The sequence below is a fragment of the Eleutherodactylus coqui genome, chromosome 10 (genome assembly GCF_035609145.1).
Source record: "Eleutherodactylus coqui strain aEleCoq1 chromosome 10, aEleCoq1.hap1, whole genome shotgun sequence".
Classification (NCBI taxonomy): domain Eukaryota; kingdom Metazoa; phylum Chordata; class Amphibia; order Anura; family Eleutherodactylidae; genus Eleutherodactylus; species Eleutherodactylus coqui.
In genome coordinates, this window is record NC_089846.1 from 128,775,007 (window position 1) to 128,798,625 (window position 23,619).

Here is a 23,619-nt window from a genome sequence, read left to right on the forward strand (position 1 = left end):
TATGCATTAGCTTACCTTTAAAATCCTATAATAAAGCCTGATGCGCCTCATCTATGCTGGACATTTCTCCTTATGACATACTTTAGTCACCCAAACATGATATTGGATCATTTTCCTCAGTACGTAAATGACCAAGTCTAATATTTTGACTCATTTGTTTGATTTGTTTCTTTTTATCTTCCTTTAGGACTTGTGAAAATCGGATTTAGTTTTAGGTCAAAGCAGAAATAAGGAAAGTTCTAAATAGTTCACAAACTTTCAAGCACCACCGTATATAACGTTACAAAGAAAACTACCTTGTAAATGGAGATGAGCGAGCATACTCGGTAAGATGATATACTTGAGAGAGCATCGCCTTTTTCAAGTACCTGACGGCTCGTCCCTGAAGATTCGAAGGGGCCGCGGGGGTGAGCGGGGGGTTGCAGAGGGGATCATGAGGGAGAGAGAGAGAGGGATCTCTCTTACTCTCCTCCCCGCTCCCCCTCGCTGCCCCGCGCCACCCCTGCCCCCCCCCCCCCCCTGAATCTTCAAAGACGAGCCAGCAGGTACTCGAAAAAGGCAATGCTCTCTCGAGTATATGGCCTTACCGAGTACGCTCGCTCATCTCTACTTGTAAAAGTATATGGACAGTTACAGGACTGTGATAATAAACCTCAAACTCCTAGGACTCGCAGCAATGATAATGGTCCCACACGGACGTCTCATGTAATGACGGCCACTCAGGCACTCTAGTCACACAGTTCTTCTCTTACCTCCGTTGTCCTTTTACATTTGTTGCTATTGATTTACGCATCACTTCTGTAATTAAATAGCAGGTGGTTTGGCATGAACGTTCATCTATAATCTATGTGATGAACTACAAGAGTGAATTTCTGTTGCTTTGCAGCAGAAGACATGGTGTCCTTTCTTGGAAATGACTGGTTAATCCTATGTTGGATACTTCCATTTTCTTTCATATGCAGCTCTCTGGAGTGTCTTGAATTGAATGTGAAGTCACTGTTATGTGTTTCTGATTCACACTTCAAGATGGACAGAAAACACCTGTAGAACTGAAATACAAAGTAACGGAAAGTAAGGAAGATGAAAAATAAACCGAAGTACAAAATAGTATATGATACATTAATGCGTCCGATCTGTGCCGATCACTACACTGGTTGCCCATCCACTACACAATACCATTAAACTCATCACTCTCATGTATAAAGCTCTCCACCGTGCTGCACTCCTCTATATCTCCTCTCTCATTTCTGTTTATCACCCAACTGCGCTCTTCATTCTACTAATGAGCTTGAACTAAGTTCCTCTCTAATCCAGATCTCCCACTCCCATCTCAAAGATTTTTTCTGAGCTGCACCAGTTCTCTGGAATGCGCTACCCTGGGCAATCAGGTTAATCAACAATATCCACACACAGCTAGGAGCATGTCCTAATAACACACCTCTTTAGGTAAGCCTATCACATTCCCTTAGCAATAAGTGTTCCATTCATTTGCAATCCCACCACTGGAGAAATTTAGTATTACATTGTGTTCATTGAGATCAATGAGCTGTTTGTGTAATACAAGCCCATGTTGGGTACTCCCAGAACAAAAGATGCTCTTCGTAGCTGCTCTCTGTTCTGACTAATAGATGCGGGCTCTGAATTGTAGATCCTTCTCTATTAATTCAGAATTACCTAGCATCGTGCTTAAAAAGAGAATGGCCTATACAGATTACATAAATGTTAACTAAACCTGCCTACTTCTATGATTATCGAATGTGTATGAGGGCCTCTTGACTTTACTCTGGTGTTGGACTTCAACGTGCCCTATCCCTTGTTCCTACTGTTAGTGCTGTCAACATTGCAGTTGTCCAGGTTGGTACAACACATTTCCCATTAAATTCAAGGAGAGCTATGTCTGCAATACCAACCCGGGCCACTGCACTATGGACAGAGCTGTCTACTTCCAGCACTATCTGTACAGAGAGCGCACTGGGCTATCAGCTGATCAGTGGGAATCCGGAGCAGTGGATCTCCAACAATCAACCCTGAGGATAAGTCATCAATAGTAAAGTCCCAGACAACCTTTCAGCATGAATTTAGGCTCTCTGTCTGTAGTAATTAGTATTTACTATAGAATCTTTCAAAAGATCCTATGGTGATTGATTACTTCTGGTGATTATCTCCTATGGAAACCACAAAAAAATCCCTTTGCAAGCATTCCAGCTGCAGGGAATCTGAATCCCCCCTCCAGAAGAGAGAAATCTTTAAAGAATATCTATTACAAAAATGATATATATAACCTCTGAGCTCTTACCTGTTTATTCATAAAAATATAAATTAGGGGGTTAATAACAGTGCTGCTCTTGGCGAGAATGGATGGTATGATGCTGATCGTGGGCGAGACCGTTCCGGGCTTTCCAAACGTTGTGATCAAGGACACTAATCCATAAGGTAGCCAGCAGAACAAATAGCAGGTGACCATGCACATCACCATGAATAATAAGTGGTGCTCCCTCTTCTGAGCCGCTGTTAGGTTAATCCTGCACATCTGTGGAAAAACAGAGTGATGTAAATATATCGAAAGCAATACCATGTGACGTGTAGACCCCACATGCTTACGTTTAGGTGAAAGATTTGTGTTGAATAGATCCTTATTAACTCAGCCACCAGAAGCATTGACTCTAGTCTGCTGGCATCATTCTACAGGGGGGATATTCACCTGGCACTTACTTACTGGGTGCCACCAAAAACAGGGAAAGTCGCAACTTTGTTACATCAACAATGAAGATGAACATTGACTTAAATAATAAATCAGTATTCAGTAAGCTCCCTCTAGTGGCGGCTGTAGATATCCCTTTAAATGATCAAATGTTGGTTATCAGAGACTTTTTAAACATTTTCCAGAGAGTAGATACTCACCTTTTAAATGTCCTGCGACTCCACCACTAGAGGATCTGATGCCTAAGAGTTTGTAAATGGCTCCTATTGACTTGAATGGAAGTTCTATGCAAGTGTAGAGAGATTGGATCCTTAGCTGCTGAGCGGGTGGGAAAATGAAAAAAAATAGTGCTCCGTATTAAGGGCATAGACTGCCTGATATGTCTTTATAGTCCTATCATCTCTAGCCAAGTCTATGTTATAGGCCATTTTCACACAGGCGATAAAGTAGTGCGGTTTTTGCACAGTGCGAGAGTGAGTGAAAACACCAAATTATGAAACCCATGCTCTTCAATGGTTTCATTCCCATCTGCGATGTTGCGAGGGGATTTTCTCACAGCGATATTATGATTGTCCGTGTGAAACTAGCCTCAGGAGTTATATCAGTGTTTAACATGCCAACTGCAGATGTGTGTGTGCATGTAGCAGAGCTGCTTGCCTGTATGTGCGTGTAGCAGAGCTGTAGGCCTGTGTGTGCATGTAGCAGAGCTGTATGCCTGTGTGTGCATGTAGCAGAGCTGTATGCCTGTGTGTGCATGTAGCAGAGCTGTATGCCTGTGTGTGCATGTAGCAGAGCTGTATGCCTGTGTGTGCATGTAGCAGAGCTGTATGCCTGTGTGTGCATGTAGCAGAGCTGTATGCCTGTGTGTGCATGTAGCAGAGCTGTATGCCTGTGTGTGCATGTAGCAGAGCTGTATGCCTGTGTGTGCATGTAGCAGAGCTGTATGCCTGTGTGTGCATGTAGCAGAGCTGTATGCCTGTGTGTGCATGTAGCAGAGCTGTATGCCTGTGTGTGCATGTAGCAGAGCTGTATGCCTGTGTGTGCATGTAGCAGAGCTGTATGCCTGTGTGTGCATGTAGCAGAGCTGTATGCCTGTGTGTGCATGTAGCAGAGCTGTATGCCTGTGTGTGCATGTAGCAGAGCTGTATGCCTGTGAGTGCATGTAGCAGAGCTGTATGCCTGTGAGTGCATGTAGCAGAGCTGTATGCCTGTGAGTGCATGTAGCAGAGCTGTATGCCTGTGAGTGCATGTAGCAGAGCTGTATGCCTGTGAGTGCATGTAGCAGAGCTGTATGCCTGTGAGTGCATGTAGCAGAGCTGTATGCCTGTGAGTGCATGTAGCAGAGCTGTATGCCTGTGAGTGCATGTAGCAGAGCTGTATGCCTGTGTGTGCATGTAGCAGAGCTGTATGCCTGTGTGTGCATGTAGCAGAGCTGTATGCCTGTGTGTGCATGTAGCAGAGCTGTATGCCCGTGTATGCATGTAGCAGAGCTGTATGCCCGTGTATGCATGTAGCAGAGCTGTATGCCCGTGTATGCATGTAGCAGAGCTGTATGCCCGTGTGTGCATGCAGCAGAGCTGTATGCCCGTGTGTGCATGCAGCAGAGCTGTATGCCTGTGTGTGCATGCAGCAGAGCTGTATGCCTGTGTGTACATGTAGCAGAGCTGTATGCGCGTATGTGAATGATGCATATGTAGCAGAGTTGTATAGTGTGTATTTTGCAGAGCTGTGTGTGTTGTGCGAATGTATAATGTGGGTGTAGCAGTGCTGTATATGTGTAGAATGTGACCTATTTTGGTGTGTGTCCTATTTTGGTGTGTATTACCAATTAGCCTATTTTAAACTGAACTGGCCATTGAAATCAAAGGGAGCATGCTTGCGTGTTTTTTGCATGTGCAAATATGCAGGACATGTGCGCTGAGATTTCAAACTGAACCTCCAACGATGATGTGAACGGGACCTCCGTTTGCTACAATGTATCAATCAATGTGTCATGCAGCAGACTTGATACAATGTTATTCACTTCTCAGTTGAGAGAAGAACTATAGACAGATTTGTTCCTCTGGAAGGACGTTTTCTGTTACATGAGTGGCAGACGGTTGTAACAAGGGATTCACTTACATCTGCTCTAGTTGTAGGGCCCATCCCCTTGACAAAACATACTGCACCAAAAACAACCTACTCAAGTCACTTCCAATATAAGAGCAAACAACCCCAACCTGTTCTGATCTTGAGTAGCTAAGATAAAAGCCCAAGTTCAATGATGTGTCAGAGCTGGTCACCAAGCAAGGATGCCAAGTCTACGAGCCCGACTATCAAGCTGATAAGACAGCTCAAAATTTGGAAAAATGATGTGAAACCATTGACCCGCTCTGTGCTCACCATGTCCTCCTGTCACTCATCAGGTCCCCAGGCACAAGCCGCGACACCTCGGAGCAGCGCAGGTTTCTTAAAAGCAGTCATTTCCTTTTAGAGTTTTTTACCAAGGAGAACTATTCACAGCATCTCGAAAGATTGCCAACGTGGAATAGCTCCAAGAATATGACAACTTCATTAGTTCTTGCTTCAGTGGTCTGCAAACCCCCCAGAGTGCTTCCTAAATTACAGAAACTGAACAATGCCTGTGAATCAGCTAGATCCAGATACCCATCCCAGACTTCAGAGACCTCGTAGAGGCTATGGCACCATACAGCCCATAGAGGATTAAAGCCATAGGGGTTATTGATCAATAAAGGCGTTTTACACTGGTTCCCGATAGAGGTAATCTACGCCATATTTATGAAAGAAGTGAACCGCACTTGTAAATAAGGTGAATATGTAGAAGGGCCAGGACAACTAGTAGATGCACCAAAAATTTTTAAAAAGCACCAGGGTGTGGCTATGGTATGGCCAGGGGCGTGGCTAGGGTGTGGCTGATTACGACATGATTTTTACATCCATCATTATAAAAAGGACAGGGCTGTTAAAAAAAAAAAACACAGGGAAGAGCAGCGGATGGCCTACTGATATACATTATATTTAAAATTAACATGTTGTGGAGTTAAATCCTGCACCACATCTCAATATCCGCACGGGTATTGTACAGATTGTTTCCACACCGTGTGGATGATTTTCAAAATCTCATCCACTTTGCTGCTACAGCTGCTATTAATTCCACAACTATTCCGCCCCGTGTAGTAATAGTGTCCCCTCCCCCTGTCCCCCCCCCCCCCCATGCTGGTGGCCCCAGTAATAGGGATCCCCACAGTGGCCTCGTTAGTAATTATTGTCACCCCGGCAGTAAAAGGTGACTATTAATGTGGCGCGGCAGTAATAGGTGACCAATATTGTGGCTCGGCAGTAATAGGTGACCATTATTGCAGCCCCAACAGTAATAGGTGACCATTATTGGGGCCTTGGCAGTAATTGCAGTCCCCTATTGCATCCCCGGCAGTAATAGCGGCCCCAGCAGTTATTGCGGACCCCTATTGCATCCCCAGCAGTAATTGTGGCCACCTATTGCGGCCCCAGCACTAATAGAAGCCCCGGTTGTAATAGCGACCTTATTGCGGCCCTGGTTGTAATAGCGACCCCTATTGCGGCCCCGGTTGTAATAGCGACCCCTATTGCGGCCCCGGTTGTAATAGCGACCCCTATTGCGGCCCCGGTTGTAATAGCGACCCCTATTGCGGCCCCGGTTGTAATAGCGACCCCTATTGCGGCCCGGCAGTAATAGCGACCCTTATTGTGGCCCCAGCAGTAATAGCGACCCCTATTGCGGCCCCGGAAGCAATAGCGACCCCTATTGTGGCCCCGGCAGTAATATTAACCCTACAGTAGCCCCAGGAAAAACATTAACCCCCCCCCAACCTATTTACTTACCTCCTCCCTGCAGTCCCGCGCTCAGTGTGTCCCAGCCGCCGGCTCTGTCAGGCAGGCAGCCAATCCGCCTGCTGGCTCTTCTGTTATGCGTCCCCGGCTCTGTGATACCACCGGCTCTCTGGATTAAACACGCCCCCAGCCAATCAGAAGCTGTGGGCCTTAACATTTGTCAAAACTGCTGTATTATGTCACCACTCTAACTTCCGGTGGTGACACAATACACTAGTACCCAGCTGGAGGGCTGTGGCACCCCTGGCAGCCTCTCGCGGCACCCCGGTTGGGAATCACTGCCCTAGACAAAACACGGTTCAGCAGCAAATTCTGCAGTCTTGGAGAGAAATTGCCAGGATGTCCTGGGCTGAATGGAAAAGAAAAGTAAAGTGAATCATCAGATTAAATATTCACTCTACCTGGATTGTTTCTTTTAAAATGTGTTTAATCTCCATCATTAGAGTGTAAAGGTTTTTTTTAAATTGATTCTGAGGGTTGCGGGAGGGGAGGAAGCAATTTGCCTAACCTGCCTAAGTCGCCAAACCACCTTGTCCCAGCCCTGGGATTGGCTCCTGGGACACCTAAGCAAGCAGTTGATTTTGCCAGAGGAGCCACGTCCAGCCAAACATACAGGGGAAATGCGATATTACATGGTGACCTTCAGCTGTATGGCCATTCATGTATTACATGGACAGCTTGAGTCTGCTAAATGGGGGACAACCTCTAAGACATCCACAGACCTTAATAGGGCACATGCATATCTTCATGGACTTCATGGAACAACTTTTTAAATCAGTAGTTATTAGTTTCGAATAGTAACCAGAAGCATGAATCTGGGCAGGTAAATAATCAGAGTTTAAGGTGAACTTACCCCTTGGATTATTCGAACAATACGGCCATAACTGAACATCATGACCAGCAGAGGAAAGACCAGGCAGAACAGGAAGAGGCACACAATGTATGATACGTTGTTGGGTGATCTGGAGTGCCATACTACTGAACAGGTGGTACGCGAGCTTTCAAGTCCATAACTGCTCCAGCCAAAAAGGGGAGGAACGGTCCAGGAGAGAGAATAGACCCAAGATCCCACAATACAAATCCAGGCATTTTTGTAGTTGGAGGCATCAACTTTTGCATACTTGAGCACTGCAAGGTAACGTTCATAGGACAGCATGGAGAGAGAGACCAGGGAGACGATGCCTAGAAGAAAAAACATATATGATGAGGCTGCAGACTGAACTCTGAAAGTACAACGGAAATACAGAAATCATTTCTGTACACCGACTCTGTGGTTACATGACACTCACTGCTAAGACCCCAATGGTCTTCACTTGGAAGCAGAACAAGTGCTAGCCCTGTAAATATGCTAATATGTAATGTGTTTGCTAAACATTAACCCTTTCCAATCCAATTTGTAGCCTGGTTTTCCTAGGGGGCTTACTCTTTTTCTGCCGTTATACAACATCGCTATCTGCTGGCTAAAGCCAGTACTGCATGAGGTGACACGTTGGATAGGCTCCGACAGCAGAGAGGCTGGCAATATACAGTAAGAGAACCCTGACGAACATCTTCCAACATCAGAGCTGTACAGCCTTAAATCATAATGTCTTCAGAGGTCAGACACTGGATTGGAAAGGGTTAAAAGGGTTTTATATTTTCGCCAATCATTGATGAAATTCTAATTGTAAAAACGCAAATAAACGCTACAGCGGTACGTAAAGGCCTTTACTTCTTCAGTGTAACGCCGGCGCACTGCTATAGAACAATGGTCACAAGACTCTGCAAAGCCAAGTAGAGGAGGTGTGATGGCAGATGGCGAGGGTCAACCCATTGGCGATGAAACGATGCTGAACGGAGGCTCCAGTATATAGGGGCTCATTCACAAGGGCGTACTTTCAGTCCTTACTATGTGTGTATTTTTTATATGTGTAATACAGTATGAGGGCGGATTCAGGCGAGCGCAGGTGCAATTACGCTGGGAGGCATGGAGCATAGTTGCACCTGAACGAGGGGAATCCCTTCCCCTTCGCTGGCAGATTAAACTCCGAGCGAGAACGTAGGAGTTTGATAAAAGAGGTGGCAAGTCAAGGGCTGCCCGATCTCCCCCACATAGTTTACTACATGCAGGATAGACAGGGCAGGTCCCATCTCACCTGGGTGTACATACATATCACAGGCGGGATAAGGGGTGGTGAAAAGGAAACCACTAAAATCCCGGAGAGATCAGAGGTTTCGTTTTGTCCCGTTATACGGTTTCGTATTCACTACGTGTGAAGGATGGGGCGGGTCCTATCTATTCTCACCCGCACAATTAACGGCCGAGAATCCTGATAGTGAAAACGAAACCACTAAAATCCTACTGAAATCAGTGATTTTGTTTTGTCCGTTTATGCGGCCGTGAGAAATTCACGTTCGTCTGAATAAGCCCTCAAAGTCTATGGGATAGCGTTACAATGTAGCGAATAAACAGTTTGTGCGTATTCACTGCGTTCTTATGCATGTTGACAGGAGTTTAAGAAAATAACAACGTCAATTGGGCCTTCTGCGCGTATGGAAAAAATGCATGCACACCAAATACACCTACGTACAATGTGTACATCACAGACTGAAAACACGTACGCTGATGTGAGGCCGAAAATAAATATTCAGAACTATATGAAGGCTTCCTGTTTGCGCCATTGTGCCAGATGGAGGCTTCCTCCCCACATGGCCGGTCACCGTGTTGGCGGTGCAGACGGATCGTCACTGACACTGCAGATGTGAAGCGGACAGCGAAAAAGTTTGTTAGTGAGTTGTGGGTGGACTACTACCCCCAGCACCCTATGAGATTAAATCCCTGACCAGGGTGGGGGAAAATGGACCCACGGGAATGTAATGAGATGCTCGCGAAATGGGTGAAATAATGGTGCCACAGAGTTGGAATGCAAGGCCTTGCGAGGGTTAAGGTTAAGTGGGAAATGTCCTGTGCAGTGTGATAATGTGTGTTCTAACATTAGGCATAAAGGGTTAATAGTAGAGTGTAATACTGATGAGCTGTAATGGCGCAGTCAGGCACATGGCATGTTGAATTCAAGATGATGATGTATTTAGCAGCCAGACGGCGGTAATGAGAAGCGATAAAAGAGGCTGATCGTTATGTAAAGAAGTGATGAAGACGCTGGGTGCCTTACTGCTGCCAGGAGGAACAAATGAGGAACTGATGTAAATGTAAGTGAGAGACGCCACAAGATGAAAATGTTTTATTGCTCCGCCGCCGCGCCATTCTGAAGCTGTGTCGCACCATGACACACGACCATTTACAGCAATCCCAGATGCAGTTTTAACATTAGTAAGTCCCATTAAAAAAACGCAGCGATAAAAAAAATGCTAGAGGGTGAAAGCCCAAATACTATACGGCCCGCTGAGGGCTACTTGAGGGACCGGTCATGGAGACCAGGACTCTCCCAACTGCACATCAGTCCTCAGCCAGTTAGTAAGGCTGGAGACGGTTAACGCTACAACGCTCCATCTACAATTTTCTCATAAAGCCAGAATTAGCGAGAATGCCTGCGCACACGGATGACCAATAGGTCGGCCACATCATGCATGTAATCCCTTGTGGCATTTTCCTTGATTTGCTGGCTCTTTAGCTTCGGCCGTGTTATATAACGCGCATAATAGATTCTTAGCCATAAATATCTCCATAGGACTTATGTAAAGTTTTCCCAACTGAAGCCACTTTCACATCTGCGCTCGTTCCGTTTTTCTGCTTCGTTCAGGGAGCCGGTAAGGGGAATCCGCCGGCCGAATGGATCCCTTTTATGATGGAACCAAACAGCGCCGAACCAACCCCATTGACTATAATGAGGTCCAATCAGTTTCTGCTCAGCAGCCCGGCTTTTAGATAGAAGGAAAAGTGCTGCGCGCACCGGAGGCGCCACTGGAGATTATGTCCAAAATACCGGAAGAAATAACGCTGCGTTCAGGACTTTTTTCCAGTAGAATGCTCGCCAGCTGCGCCAAACGGAACCCATTATAGTCAATGTAGTCCCTTCAACGCTGCTCATTTCCATCATAAAGCAGTTTTTTTCAGCCAGGGGATTCCCTTTACCTGCTCCCCGAAGGGAGCAGGAAAACTGAACCTGCGCCACAGATGTGAAGGCATCGTAACGTAGGCTTCACATGAGATTGTCTAGAATGATACATTATTTTAACGTCAACACTTCACAGATGAATAAAAATGCAATTAAACATATTATTCTGAAATAGTCCGATAATCTAACAGCTGATCAGGCGATCACGTGATCATGTGATCTCACAAACTCTGCTAAACCGCACTAAAGCCGATTGTTTAGAGCCCTCTCTGCAGCTTCGGCCTTTACATGGAATGATTATCATTCAGATTGTCGCTGGATTGGGCGAATCTGAATGATATTCGTTCAGTGTAAATGCTGGCAGCGACTGAACGGCGAACGATTTGCCTATTCTTCAGTTTCTGCAGGCATAAACAGGCAGTCACTCATCAATGAACGACGGCCTGCTTACTGCGAATGGAGAAGGGTGGGCATCGGCGATCTCCAGCCCGCTCCGTCTCCATTCCTTCAGTGATCATCGTTCCTGACGGACGCTTGCCCTTTAAGGATGCGGCCCTATTTTTCTTTTCATTTTCAATTTTTCCTCCTCACATTCCAAAAAAAATCGAAACTTTTATTTTTCGATTGACGTCGCTGTCTGAGGGCTCGTTGTTTTTGACGAGTTGTATTTTTCAATGGTACTATTTAATTTTTCATATAATGTACTGAAAAACGTAAGAAAAATTCTAAGTGGAGTGAAATGGAAAAAAAACTAAATTCTGGCATCTTTGGGGGGAAAGGTCTTGTTTCTATGGTGTACATACTGGGCAGCGAGCAGGAGTTGGCAGGCATAGCCCAAGTGGGTGCGTCAACTGTAGCTTGGTCACAGTGGTGGCTACTCTGCCTAAAATGGTGTCGGGTACAGTAGGTGGGATTTCAATGAGACTCTTGGCGAATGTAGTTGGTGATTAGTGTAAGTTCGGCGTGACGCCAGTGCCTTTGAGTGATTGCATTTTTAGTGGTGATGAAATAAAGAGACAAGTCTATAGAACTATGAGTGAAACCGAAGGTCAACCTTAAGGTCAATACATATAACTAAACATTAGTACACATACACATACACATACACATACACACTCCATACGAGGTAGCTATAAAAGTGCTGTGGGACCCCAACTCTGGGGTCCTACAACTACAGCAAACATGACATGATAACTTTATTCTGTGGGACAGTACCATTACAACAATACCAAATTTATATAGTTTTACTTTTGCTGTACTATTAAAAAATTGAATATCTTTTTAAAAAATGTAATTATTTTCTGCCGCCATCATCTGACCACCATAACTTTTTTATTTTTCGATTGACACAGTTGTACGAAGGCTCATTTCTTGCAGGACGTCTTATAGTTTCTGCTGGTATCATTTTGGAATCCATTTCACTTTTTGATCGCTTTTTAATTCTTTCCTTGAAGATGGGGTAATCCAAAAAGTGCAATTCTGGTGTTGTGTGGCGTTCACTGTGCTGGATAAATAATGTGTTATTGAGCGTGCCAAATAATGAGCGAGCGTACTCGGTTCGGGTGTTTTTGGACTCGAGCACCGTTTTTTCCAAATAACTCACTACTCGGACGAAAAGATTCGGGGGGCGCCGGGTGGCGGCGTGGTGGAGCGGGGGGTAGCAGTAGGGAACAGGGGGGAGCTCTCTCTCTCCCCCCCCCCTTGCTCACCCCCGGCGCCCCCCGAATCTTTTCGTCTGAGTAGTGAGTTACTCGGAAAAAGCGGTGCTCGAGTTCAAAAACACCCGAACCGAGTACGCTCGCTCATCTCTAGTTATTTTGATAGATTAGACTTTTAAAGATCCGTCAATTGCAAATATATTTTACATCTTTATTATTAATATGGGAAAGGTTTTTTGTTTTTTTTTACTTCCTTTATTTTTTCCAATAAATTATAAAACTTTTTTTTACTAATTTTTTTATTTTTTCTTTTTGGTCCCCATGGGGGGACTTGAACTTGCGATTATTTGATTGCTCATGCAGTATTGTGTAATACCATGGTATTACATTATACTGCATTTGACAGGCAGTCTATGATAGGCATTTATTATGGGAGCCCTGGGAGCCTTCAGAAGGCCCCTGAATGCCATGGCAATCAAATGGCACTCTGTGATCTCATCGCAGGGTGGCTGCATGGGACCCACAAACAACGATCGGGGCATTTAGAGGGTTAACAGCCATGATCAGTGTCAGGGCTAATTGCGGCTGTTGAGAGTTGGTGTCTACTACCACAGACAACTGGCACCTGCCTTGCATGGAGCGGGGTCTTGTGTGTCCTATGAGGTTAAGGGGTTAAAGGGATGTACTGGTGACTGGGCGAAATTTTCAAAATTTCCTTAACATTTCGACTTATTACCATTAGTCCAAACATCCATCTAAACTGAACCGCAGTACCTTTTTTGCCGACCCCCGCCACCGCTGCTTTCCAGGGAGTACAAAAACTACATCTCCCACAATGCCCCACTGCCAGTTACTGACAGGTGGGCATTTACAACTGTATAAACTGTTGTCATTACAGAATGAGAAAGCACTGAGCATGCCTGACCAGTAAAACAGCGGACGTAACCATTGGATACTAATGGAGAAGCAGGCAGGGGTGGGGACCCCAGGAAAAGTCTTATCTCTGAAGCTCTGCAAAACAAGTTATAGCATTATAATAATAATCTTTATTTGTATAGCGCCAACATATTCCGCAGCGCTTACATAGATGGGGGATACAGAAAGACAAAAGTACAGAAAATTACAGAACCACGGTTACAAAGTAATCAGTTGATGGAAACAATAGGGGTGAGGGTCCTGCTCCAACGAGCTTACATACTACAGATAATGGGGGGATACAGAAGGTAAAGGGGCTGGAGATGTGCACGGTATGGCGGGGTGGAGAGTGAGGGATGATATACACAGACAATGGTCAGACATTTAGCCGTGTGACGGCAGAATCAGTATGACTGCAGGAGCGGTTTATGATGGCTAGCAGGGATTGCAGTCAGTAGGTCAGGGAGCATGTTATCAGGCGGAGTACAGAGGGGTTTGTTTAGGGAATGCGGTATGCCTCCCTGAAGAGGTGCGTTTTTAGAGCACGCCTGAAGTTCTGCGAGTCCTGGATTGCTCGGGTAGCCTTTGATAATGCGTTCCAGAGGACCGGTGCTGCTCTGGAGAAGTCTTGGAGGCGGGAATGAGAAGCTCGAATTAAAGGGGCGCTCAGTCTAGTTTTGTTTGCCTAGCGGAGAGCCCGGGCTGGGTGATGGATTGAGATGAGGGAGGCAATATAAGGTGGCGCTGCGCTGTGGAGGGCTTTGTGGATGAGGGTAGTGAGTTTAAATTTAATTCTGTATTTGACGGGCAGCCAGTGCAGTGACTGGCACAGGGCAGAGGCGTCCGAGTAGCGGCTGGGCAGGAAGATGAGCCTGGCTGCCGTATTCAGGATGGATTGGAGAGGGTAGAGTCTGGTGCAGGGGGCCTATCAACAGCGAGTTGCAATAATCGAGCCGGGAGTGGATGAGGGCAACAGTAAGTGTTTTTACCGTGTCTATGGTGAGAAAAGAGCGGATTCTTGCGATATTCTTGAGGTGCAGCTGACATGTTCGGGCGAGAGATTGGAAGTTGGGGGTGAAGGAGAGATCGGAGTTGAATATGACCCCAAGGAAGCGGGCATGTTGTCTAGGAGTTATGGTGGCGCCACACACTGAGATGGAGATGTCAGGATGAGGTCGGTTAGTGGAGGGTGAAAATACCAGTAAGTCCGTTTTAGAGAGGTTTAGTTTTAGGTAGAGAGAGGACATGGTGTTAGAGACAGCGGACAGACAGTCGGTGGCATTCTGGAGGAAAGGTGCAGAGATGTCACAGGAAGAGGTGTATAGCTGGGTGTCATCAGCATACAGGTGGTATTGGAGGCCAAAACTCCTGATGGTTTGTCCAATAGGGGCTGTGTAGATAGAGAAATTACATGTTTGCACCCTATGAAGCATATACCATTAATTTTGAATTCCTGGAAACCCCCTTTAAAGGAGCAGCTTATGGCTAAAACCCCTTCTGCATGCAGTAATGTAACAAATAGACATATACTCACCTCTCTCCGCTGTGTGCCCCGCTGCTGCTCGGTCCCCCGCACCTGTGTTTGTATACAGGCTGCAGTCCTGCCCGGTTTACAGGATGCCACAGACGCTACAGCTGATCATGCTCAAGGATCAAGCATGGAGCGGTCATCAACTGCAGCTCCAGTGACGTCCTGTAAACAGATTGGGGCAGCCGATAAATGTGACATCAAAGGGGAGACCTGGAACAGCACAGGGGGAGTGAGGAGAGTACATGTCTATTTGTTACGTTACTGCATGCAGAAGGGGTTTTACTGATAAGCTACAACTTAGAGGACCCCTTTAAGCGCCCGACAATCATTGAGTGTAAAAGGACAGTTATGGTGCTTTTAGGTGGAACAATAATATCGGATCACAGAAAACATATTTCTGTCTGCTACTTGGGGTATCTCATGTGCCCTATACTAAACCGAGTGTGTAGAGTCCAAATCTGTAGTCGGATTTTGCCTCGGACGTCGGGTTCTGAAGTTATACAATGTGTCATTGGCTGTTCATACAGACCCAAGAAACTGATGTTATGCTGCTAACATGTTGCTTAGAAGTTCAGCGTGGTTCTCAGTCCGATGGTTGCCAAGAAAGTTTTGCAGAACTACCACTAATGCATCCCAAGCGGTGAGTTCAAGCGTGCTCAATTTGTATCTGAATGCGTTATTGTGCATTCATTTGTGGATTTCAGAACCAACCAAAACTCCTGCTTTTAGTTTGGCTTCCAATTTGGTTTCCCAAACTTGTCCCTCAGATACTGGAAACCATTTCCTTCATGATCCATAGCCATGACAAAGTTTTCCATTAGGCCCAGCTTCATGTAAAGTGGTGGCAGGTACTCTTTCATTAGATCAACCAGCGATGCATGTGGCACATTGTATCTGCCAACAGTGTGCTGAACTCTGGACGGCTGCTGCGCCACTTTGTAATAATTGCTGACATCACAACTGTTCCATTGGCACAGAAAGCCCATGTGTTGTGTACCCTGACTGTAGACCCAACAGGAGCACCACAACCCTCAGGTCACCGCAAAGGTTCCAGTTAGGAGTTGAATAGTTGATCAGCTTCAAAAGGAGTTCCATTGGCTCATAGATTTCTTTCATTCCCACAGGATGAGCAATGGGGACAGAAGGCTTTTTGTTGCCATCGTGCAGCAATTTAGCTTTCAGGCTAGCTTTGCCAGAGTCAATATATAATCTCCACTGCTCAGATACATAGCGGCAATCCAGCTCCAGCATAAGGCCATTCACGTCAGTACAGAAACAAATGGCAGCATTTACCAGCTTGTAATATGATGTATGCACGACGGTCACGAAAGTGTGAAATTGTTGTATATTTTTGTAGTAAATTCCTTTGCCGTAATCTGGAGGCTAACTATCTTTTTTGATAAAGACCGTTCTCTCACCAGATTGGCTCAGCAGGTGGGGCTTACCCTCTTCAGATTCTGGTTCCTAACTTGCGCCAGCAGCATCCTCATGATCCCCCATCAGAAGCACAAGACGCAGGTGGCATTGGCACTGTATTCTCAGCGTCATGTGGCCCCGGCTTCACAGCAGACTCACAATCAGGAGAAGCAACTTTTGACTTGTTCTTATTGGAAAATCCAGCAACGTTAATCATGCAGAAATAGCCGTCCTCGGGATGATCTTTCGGTTCACACCAAATCATAGTCACAGCAAACGGCATTGCCTTCCTCTTGCCATTGAGCCCGTCTGGGGCCAGGGTAGCACACGGTGCAGCAGATGTGAGGTGCCCATTGGAGATGAGCGAGCACGCTCGTTAAAGGCTGATGCTCGAGAGAGCATCGGTCTTTTCAAGTAAGCAGCTTAAGTCTGAGCACCATGCGCACTCTCCCCTCCTCCATCCCCCCCCCCCCCCCGCATGGTGCTCTCTCGAGCATCAGCCTTTAACGAGCATGCTCGCTTATCTCTAGTTCCCATCTTTTGTCTTGATCTCCAACTTTATACCCATGATAATACTTATAAGCAATCTTTACTCCCTTTGGCGGGTCTCTGCACTAAACGCATGGGGTGTATTTACCACAAATGTAGCGGACATTGTCTGGATGGTTCCCAGCTCTGCCTGCTCATCTGTAGGCTAAAACAGACACACTAGCTATATAAGAGATCAGTATTGTCAACTAGAAGCTCATGCTTGGCCCATCCCGCATTACATAGGCCTGGCAACTGCTGGCATCAGCTCACTGACATGCTCAGACGCACCCGGATGCGGCAGGAAGCCACTGCTGCCAGGAGGTGTTACAAACGAGGCGCTGGAAGGCATGATGCAGGTAATGGTGCAACAATCATAATGTTGCCCTGCATCAATATATGGGCCAATCTACCAAGCTGTCCCCAAACTGTAGTTGGTCTGCAACGTAAGATCTAGACATGCTAGGGGAATTTAGACTTCAGATTCGGATTTAGCGCACTCGATTTCATGTGAATAACATGTTTTACTCGCAATAGCAAAATCTCTTTTCATCGGTGTCAGGGCTTCCACCCGTTTTTTCTAACGCTGCGATATCGCTGAGTTTTTTTTTATTGGGAATTTCTAATGTTAAAAATCACATAAAAATTGCAAGTTTGCGTTTTTGCGATTTTGATAAGATTTTAACATTAGAAAGTTCCATTGAAAAAAATGCAGCAATATCGCAGCATTGGAAAAAAAAAAAAAAGACGCTAGTGGGTAGAAGCCCCAAGTCAAAAGATCGTTCAAATGAGCAAAAGTGAATGATAATCGTTCGGTCTAAATCTTTGCTTTTAATTCGTCATTCAGTTTCTGCAGAAATAAACATCACCGTCGGCTCATTCACTTATCGTTCGGTTAAAAACGCGATCAGTCAATCCTTCATTCACTTATACAGAGGCTGACCGATTCTGAATGATTCTCGTTTGAACGAGCCAATCATGCATTTGCCTGTCTAAGCGGGCCGCACGAGTGAGAAAGAGTTAGCGGTGACGTCACTCGCTTGTTCAAAGGAGAATCAGCTCGTCTTATGGGAGCATTAGACTCAGGGGCGTAAGTAAAGGCTCAGGGGCCCTGATGCAAAAGGTGAGCTGGGGCCCCCCCCGATACCTGTACCCGTACCCATACCTAAACCATGCTGCACAGAGACATAACTTGAAGCTTCTGGGCCCCAATGCAAAACCTGTAACAGGGCCCCCAACTATAATGCTTTATTCATAGTACTGGGCTCCCTATATGGAGAAGAGAGGCCTTATGGGCCCCCTAAGGCTCCTGGGCCCGGGTGCAACCGCATCCCCTGCATCCCCTATAGTTATGCCCCAGATTAGACTCATGCAGACCAGTTATGGTTTTGCCACTAGTCTACCATCCGGGCTGGACGGCATAGCCAAATATACAGATTGCTCCAGATGATCTAGTTTAGTACTAGTGCAAACCGTTGAGCAGTAATGTAGCAGAGGCATTAGAGTTATTAGTTCCTGAGTAAGTCTAGTCTATGTATTAACATTATAGGCTAGTACTCGCAGGCACTGGCTGGGTTGAGTTAGAGGACTGGTTCAAAGCCCGTCAGTGCTGGGTTGGGAACACTGTTAGTGAGTGCAGCTTTCCTGGTTTCTATCAGTTAGACCTGGATGGGCTCTTTATGGACTCCCTTAATACATTGTTAGTACCTCTACATTTATAGGATACCCCAACCTTAATTGTTTTTAGTGCTATTGTTCCCCCACACCCCTGTCAAGTTTCCTGCGTCTATATCCATCAGCGATCTATCGGTCTAACCAGATATAAATTAGGTAAAATAGAAGGGACCTGATAACAAATAATTTGGGGTAGAGCTGATTATCTCTGATACCCCTTTCACAGCAGTTCTCTTACTGAGCCCTTGAAGCGATTTTGAAGACTTGGTCATTTCTTGCCATCTTCCTTTATCTTTTCTACCTGCTCACTGCACTTATTTTGAGAACACTCAAAAGGTTTAGTATGACTTAAGACAATTTTATAGATAAAACTGACAGAAAATAAATGTAACAATGGACATGAAATACCAAACTCACAGCAAGCTGCAACGGACAAGGATACATGACTGATCACTCTGGACACCAAGCAGACACTGACCGGAGCTGGGAATATATGTGAGCAAAGACCCAGGGGATTGGCTAGCAGGAGATCACCACACCCAGCCAGCACAATCATGCTGCACCTGTGCGCTTGTGCTGCTAGAAACCATAGTACTACAGGTCCCAGCAGCACAACCCAACAGCTCCTTATTGGAGTCGTCTTTGTGTGTTTGACAGTTGACCCTTGGGGGTCAGAAGCATTGGTGCAAGCACTGTGCAAACAAGCAGGATGTACGGACAGGAACAGGGGCAGAGACAGGACCGACACAGAGCAAACGGGTAGGTAACAGAGCAGGCACAAGAACAAAAAACGAGACAGGAAATGGTGCAGACACATTAGCAAGGTAGAGGACATGTGATGGCAGCAGAAGCAAAACAAACCAGGAAAGATGCAAAGACAGGAAGACAGCAAATACATACAGGATACAGATACAAGTACAGAATAAGAACAGACAATAAGTCAGAGACAGGATCTGGCAGCAGACAAACCGTATAAAGAGATAAGTACAGACAGGAGACCTATACTGGGTGACTGAGGCAAACTCACACCAACACTCAGGCAAAGAGGCAGGATCCCCAGCTCACTTAAATAGGAGGGTAATTACTATTTAAGCTGCTGCTGGGCTATGAGCACTAAGAAGGGTTAACTCCTTCAGCGCTGACATAAAGTAGCAAGAAGCAAAGAGTACATTCATACAGAGGGAACAGAGCGACTCTGCCCGGAAGAGCAAAAGGGTGGCAGACACAGGTAGCTGGCCTAACAGAACAACAGTTGTTTGAAAGTTTTTACACTAGACAAATCCAGCTTGTCATCACCTGACTTGTTTCAAGATCGTCTGTTCCCTTTTGGGACTCCCCTGGGAATTGGCGGGATGGGAAGGGATCAGGCTCCGATCTGAATACATAAATAATATGATAAGTTAGAACAACATACAAGTTCTGTATCTTCAGGTCTAATGCTATGGTGTGTAGGGATTTGGAATAAGCAGCCTGTTCTGGCTTACACTGGGCAGGTGATGATGGACTCTGTTGGGTTTTAGGGTTGGGGGTTTGTCTTGTTTCTGTATTTCTGTGTAATCTAAAACTTTCAATAAAAGTTACATGATTAAGGAAAAGAAAACTTTTCCACAGTGCGATGATTGTTTACTAGTTGTTCACCAAAGTATGGTTCAGCGGAGGGATCTCCATGCAGATTAATTCACAAGTCGTTCAAATTCGAACAACTGTGACTTTACCCCAGACGACTTGATTGAGAGGCAACAGTAACCTGAAATGAAACGACTGCCAACGTATCGCTCATCACCCTGTTGGCGGCCGTGTTTACACTGAGCGACTATTGTTTGAATTCGCCGTTTTGAACGATAGGCCAATAGTCGTACCATGTAAAGCTATCCTAAGTCATACACCTGTTTATTCAGGTTTACCTGCACTCCAGTCTAAAACCTATAGAAAAGTGCTCAGACATAAACCTCAGCCCCAAAAGACTCTGGCCACAACCCCATTAATCCAGACCACCTCTCTTATCATGCCTGCCACAGTGCCCCCATTACAGAGTCAGCCACAAGTCACCTATAAGAGATCTGGCTATAGCGCCCCTGTAACATTGCCAGTCATGGTGCCCTCCTAATGATACTCCCAGTATGCCCAAAGCAGGTTCAGAAATAGTGCTCCCTTAAAAACACCCCATAATGTCAGCCATATTATCTTCATCCAAAATCAACCATAGTAACATCTTAAAAAGACACATTCAAACTTGGTGATAGTGATATCCTCACCCAAAAAAAGGAAAACGTCTAGAAAAGTGAGGTCAAGTTGTAAAGTTGTTTTTAGCCTCATGTGGACTATATTTCCTGAGGGGACCAGCCGCAGTAACTCCATAACATTGCTAGTCATAATGGCCTTAACCCTTTCCAATCCACTGTCTGACGTCTAAAGACATTCTGATTGAAGGCTGTACAGCTCCGATGTCAGAAGACATCCGGCAGGGTATTCTTACTGTATGTTACTGGCTGGTCTGTTGTCGGGGGCCTTTCCAGCATGTCAGATTCCGCAAGTACTGGCTCTAGCCACCAGATGGTGCCATTGTATAAGGGCAGAAAGAGAAAGCCCCCTAGGAAACCCTGAATCCAAAATTGGATTGCAAAGGGTTACGTTAGATGGCACCCTGTGTGGAATGTGTTTTGGTGCCCACCATAAGGAAAAAACTATATAAATTGCACTGATATGCAGTCTGTCTGCATTCTGCTTGTGTAGAAAGCAGCAAGACCGCAACATATCCTCACCAGAACACTAGGGAATACATACTGTACAAGAACCATGCTTGTATCATAAATACAACACGAACCAAGCTCAATACATAAATACAGCACCAGAACCAAGATTTGTACATGCAGCACCAGAATCAAGCTCATAACATAAATACTGTACCAGGACCAAGCCCATATCATAAATATAACACGCACCAAGCTCAGTGCATAAATACAGCACCAGAACCAAGCTTTGTATGTACAGCACCGGAACCAAGCTCATAATATAAATACTGTATAAGAATCAAGCTTATACCTTAAAGGGGTTGTCCCGCGCCGAAAGCTAAAATTTTTTTTTTGCCCAGTCCCCCAGTACCTGTAAAGGAAAAACGCTGCCATGTGTTAGTAAAAAAAAAAAAATTCCCTTACCTGAATCCCCGTTCAACAACTTTAAAAAATCTTCTGTCCAAGATGGCTGCCGCTGGTCTTCTCCCACAGTGCACCGCGGGTCTTCTCCCATGGTGCACTGTGGATGTTCTTCTGCTGTCTGCGTTCCACTGCCGATTATAGCCACCCCATTGGCTGATCGGCACCATGTGACGGGGGCGGAGCTACGCGATGACGCTGAGAGGGGGGAAGAGCCAGGATGCAGCTCGTGAGCCCGGAGCCTCCAGGAGATGGTTTTTCTCTGCGCAAGCGCGACTGTTGCGGCGATCAGAGAAGAAGAGACGGGGACGCCAGCACCAGAGGGGGTAAGTGTATAACTTCTGTATGGCTCATATTTAATGCACGATGTATATTACAAAGTGCATTAATATGGCCATACAGAAGTACTTAACCCCACTTGCTGCCGCGGGACAACCCCTTTAAGTAAAACAGGAACCAAGCTCAGTACATAAATACAGCACAAACCAACCATATGAAATAAATACAATACCAGAACCAAGCTCATAACATAAGTACAACAGTGGAACTAAGCGAGTGTGTGGTCGATGGGCCTTCACTGGCATCTCGAAATATCAGAAGAGAGGATAGAGCCAGGAGGAGCATGATTCATGTAACTCCAGAAAACACTTCTACAGGAGGTTGAAGATAATATAACCCAATGGACCTAAGGGGGGTGATTGCCTGCAGCCCATATCTGCCTGATGCCACCCCTACAAGCTGCTGGACAGAACCTTGTGCAACTACATGGGTCACACCATGATGCCCCCGTAATGATAGCCGCAGTAGCCCTGTGGATACAAACACAATGTAGCCTTTAAAAATCTTATCCCACATAACAGCCAGCCAGAGATCTCTCAGCACAGTACCCCCAATATAACAGCACTGTGGTGGGGTGTCCAGTATGCGGTAATCCACTAGTGACCCCTAGTGGATGGCTACAGACTTCCAGCTATACTGGATACTTGCCTGTTCCACCAAGAGTCAGGAAGGTCTCCTTTTATTTCGGGACATTCTGGAAGAGTAGGTGAGTGCGCTGCTGATGAAATCCCAGGTTACGCAATAATCAGCATCACGTAGATAGTAAGTTACAATGTAACAGAGATGAATGTGTCACTAAACTACCGTGTTTCCCCAAAAATAAGACAGTGTCTTATATTAATTTTTGTTCAAAAAGGTTTAACTTTTTTTTACATGTATAGCTGCCTGGACACTATTTAAATTGACTTTTTTAATTAACTGTTAGCAGGGCTTAATTTTGGAGTAGGGCTTATATTTCAAGCATCCTCAAAAAGCCTGAAAAATCATTTTGCATCCTCAAAAATTCTGGAAAATCATGCAATGTCTTATTTTCAGGGAAACAGGGTAGTTCTTTTGAGCACCTAACATGAAGAAGTAGGTCTTATGCAAAACCACAGATATAACCTTAGAAAAAGTAGTTGACCTCATCAATATTACATGTGAAGAACTCATCTCTGCTACACCTGCAAAAGAAATCCCAGGTTACTCACCAAACAAGGAGTTGCAGAAGCCATACCACTTACATCCCTGCTGTCCTATCAGCCACCCACCAGACACACTGGCTGCAAAGCTGAATGGGGTCCCAAAGATGCAGACCAGCAAGTCACTGACACTGATGTTCAGCAGGATCATATTAATGGGAGTCCTCACTGCTTCAAACTTCACAAAGATCAGCAGCACCAGAAAGTTGTAGAGTGACCCCAGCACCATGATGCAGCCCAGGCACACAGCCACCACATTCAGAGCTGTCCTGCTGAGCCCAGCTGTTGGGGAGCCCCTGCTGTCCCCCAGGCTGAGGTTCTGCACTGCAGAGTCATTCAGCATGCCCAGGACAGGCAGCATCTCCACTGATCATCACCCTCTGCTCCAGCAGAATACAGGGATCCAGGGATAAGGCTGCAGCCAGGACTCCAGGGTGTGCGCGAGCTCCCCCTGCTGGCAGCAAGAGGATCTGCTCAGCAATATTACATCCACGTACAGTCACCTGGGGAGCAAGCTTTGGACTCGGATCAGAAATTATCCCACTATTTAGACTGGCTGTTGTTGGCCAGCATATTTTTAATTAATGCCTTTAACTTCA

The 23,619-nt window shown here is 45.7% G+C and overlaps 1 protein-coding gene across 1 annotated transcript; it reads right to left on the reverse strand.

The window, feature by feature from the left end:
- Window positions 1–607: 607 nt before the first annotated feature.
- LOC136579836 (pinopsin-like) lies at window positions 608–23,381 on the reverse strand. Its single transcript, XM_066579889.1, has 4 exons — window positions 23,030–23,381; window positions 7,425–7,753; window positions 2,297–2,530; window positions 608–1,049 (listed from the first exon to the last, which is right to left on the reverse strand). The coding sequence occupies exons 1-4, from the start codon at window positions 23,379–23,381 to the stop codon at window positions 834–836; spliced, it is 1,131 nt and encodes a 376-aa protein (XP_066435986.1). The 3' UTR covers window positions 608–833.
- Window positions 23,382–23,619: the final 238 nt, after the last annotated feature.

Excerpts from the sequence above, each read along its gene's own strand:
- LOC136579836 (XM_066579889.1), bottom strand. The coding sequence starts at position 23,381 with ATGCTGCCTGTCCTGGGCATGCTGAATGACTCTGCAGTGCAGAACCTC. Across the intron at positions 7,754-23,029 it reads CTTCTGCAACTCCTTGTTTG|GCATCGTCTCCCTGGTCTCT; the intron begins GTGAGTAACCTG and ends TTTTTCTTCTAG. Across the intron at positions 1,050-2,296 it reads ATATTTTTATGAATAAACAG|TTCTACAGGTGTTTTCTGTC; the intron begins GTAAGAGCTCAG and ends TTTGTATTTCAG.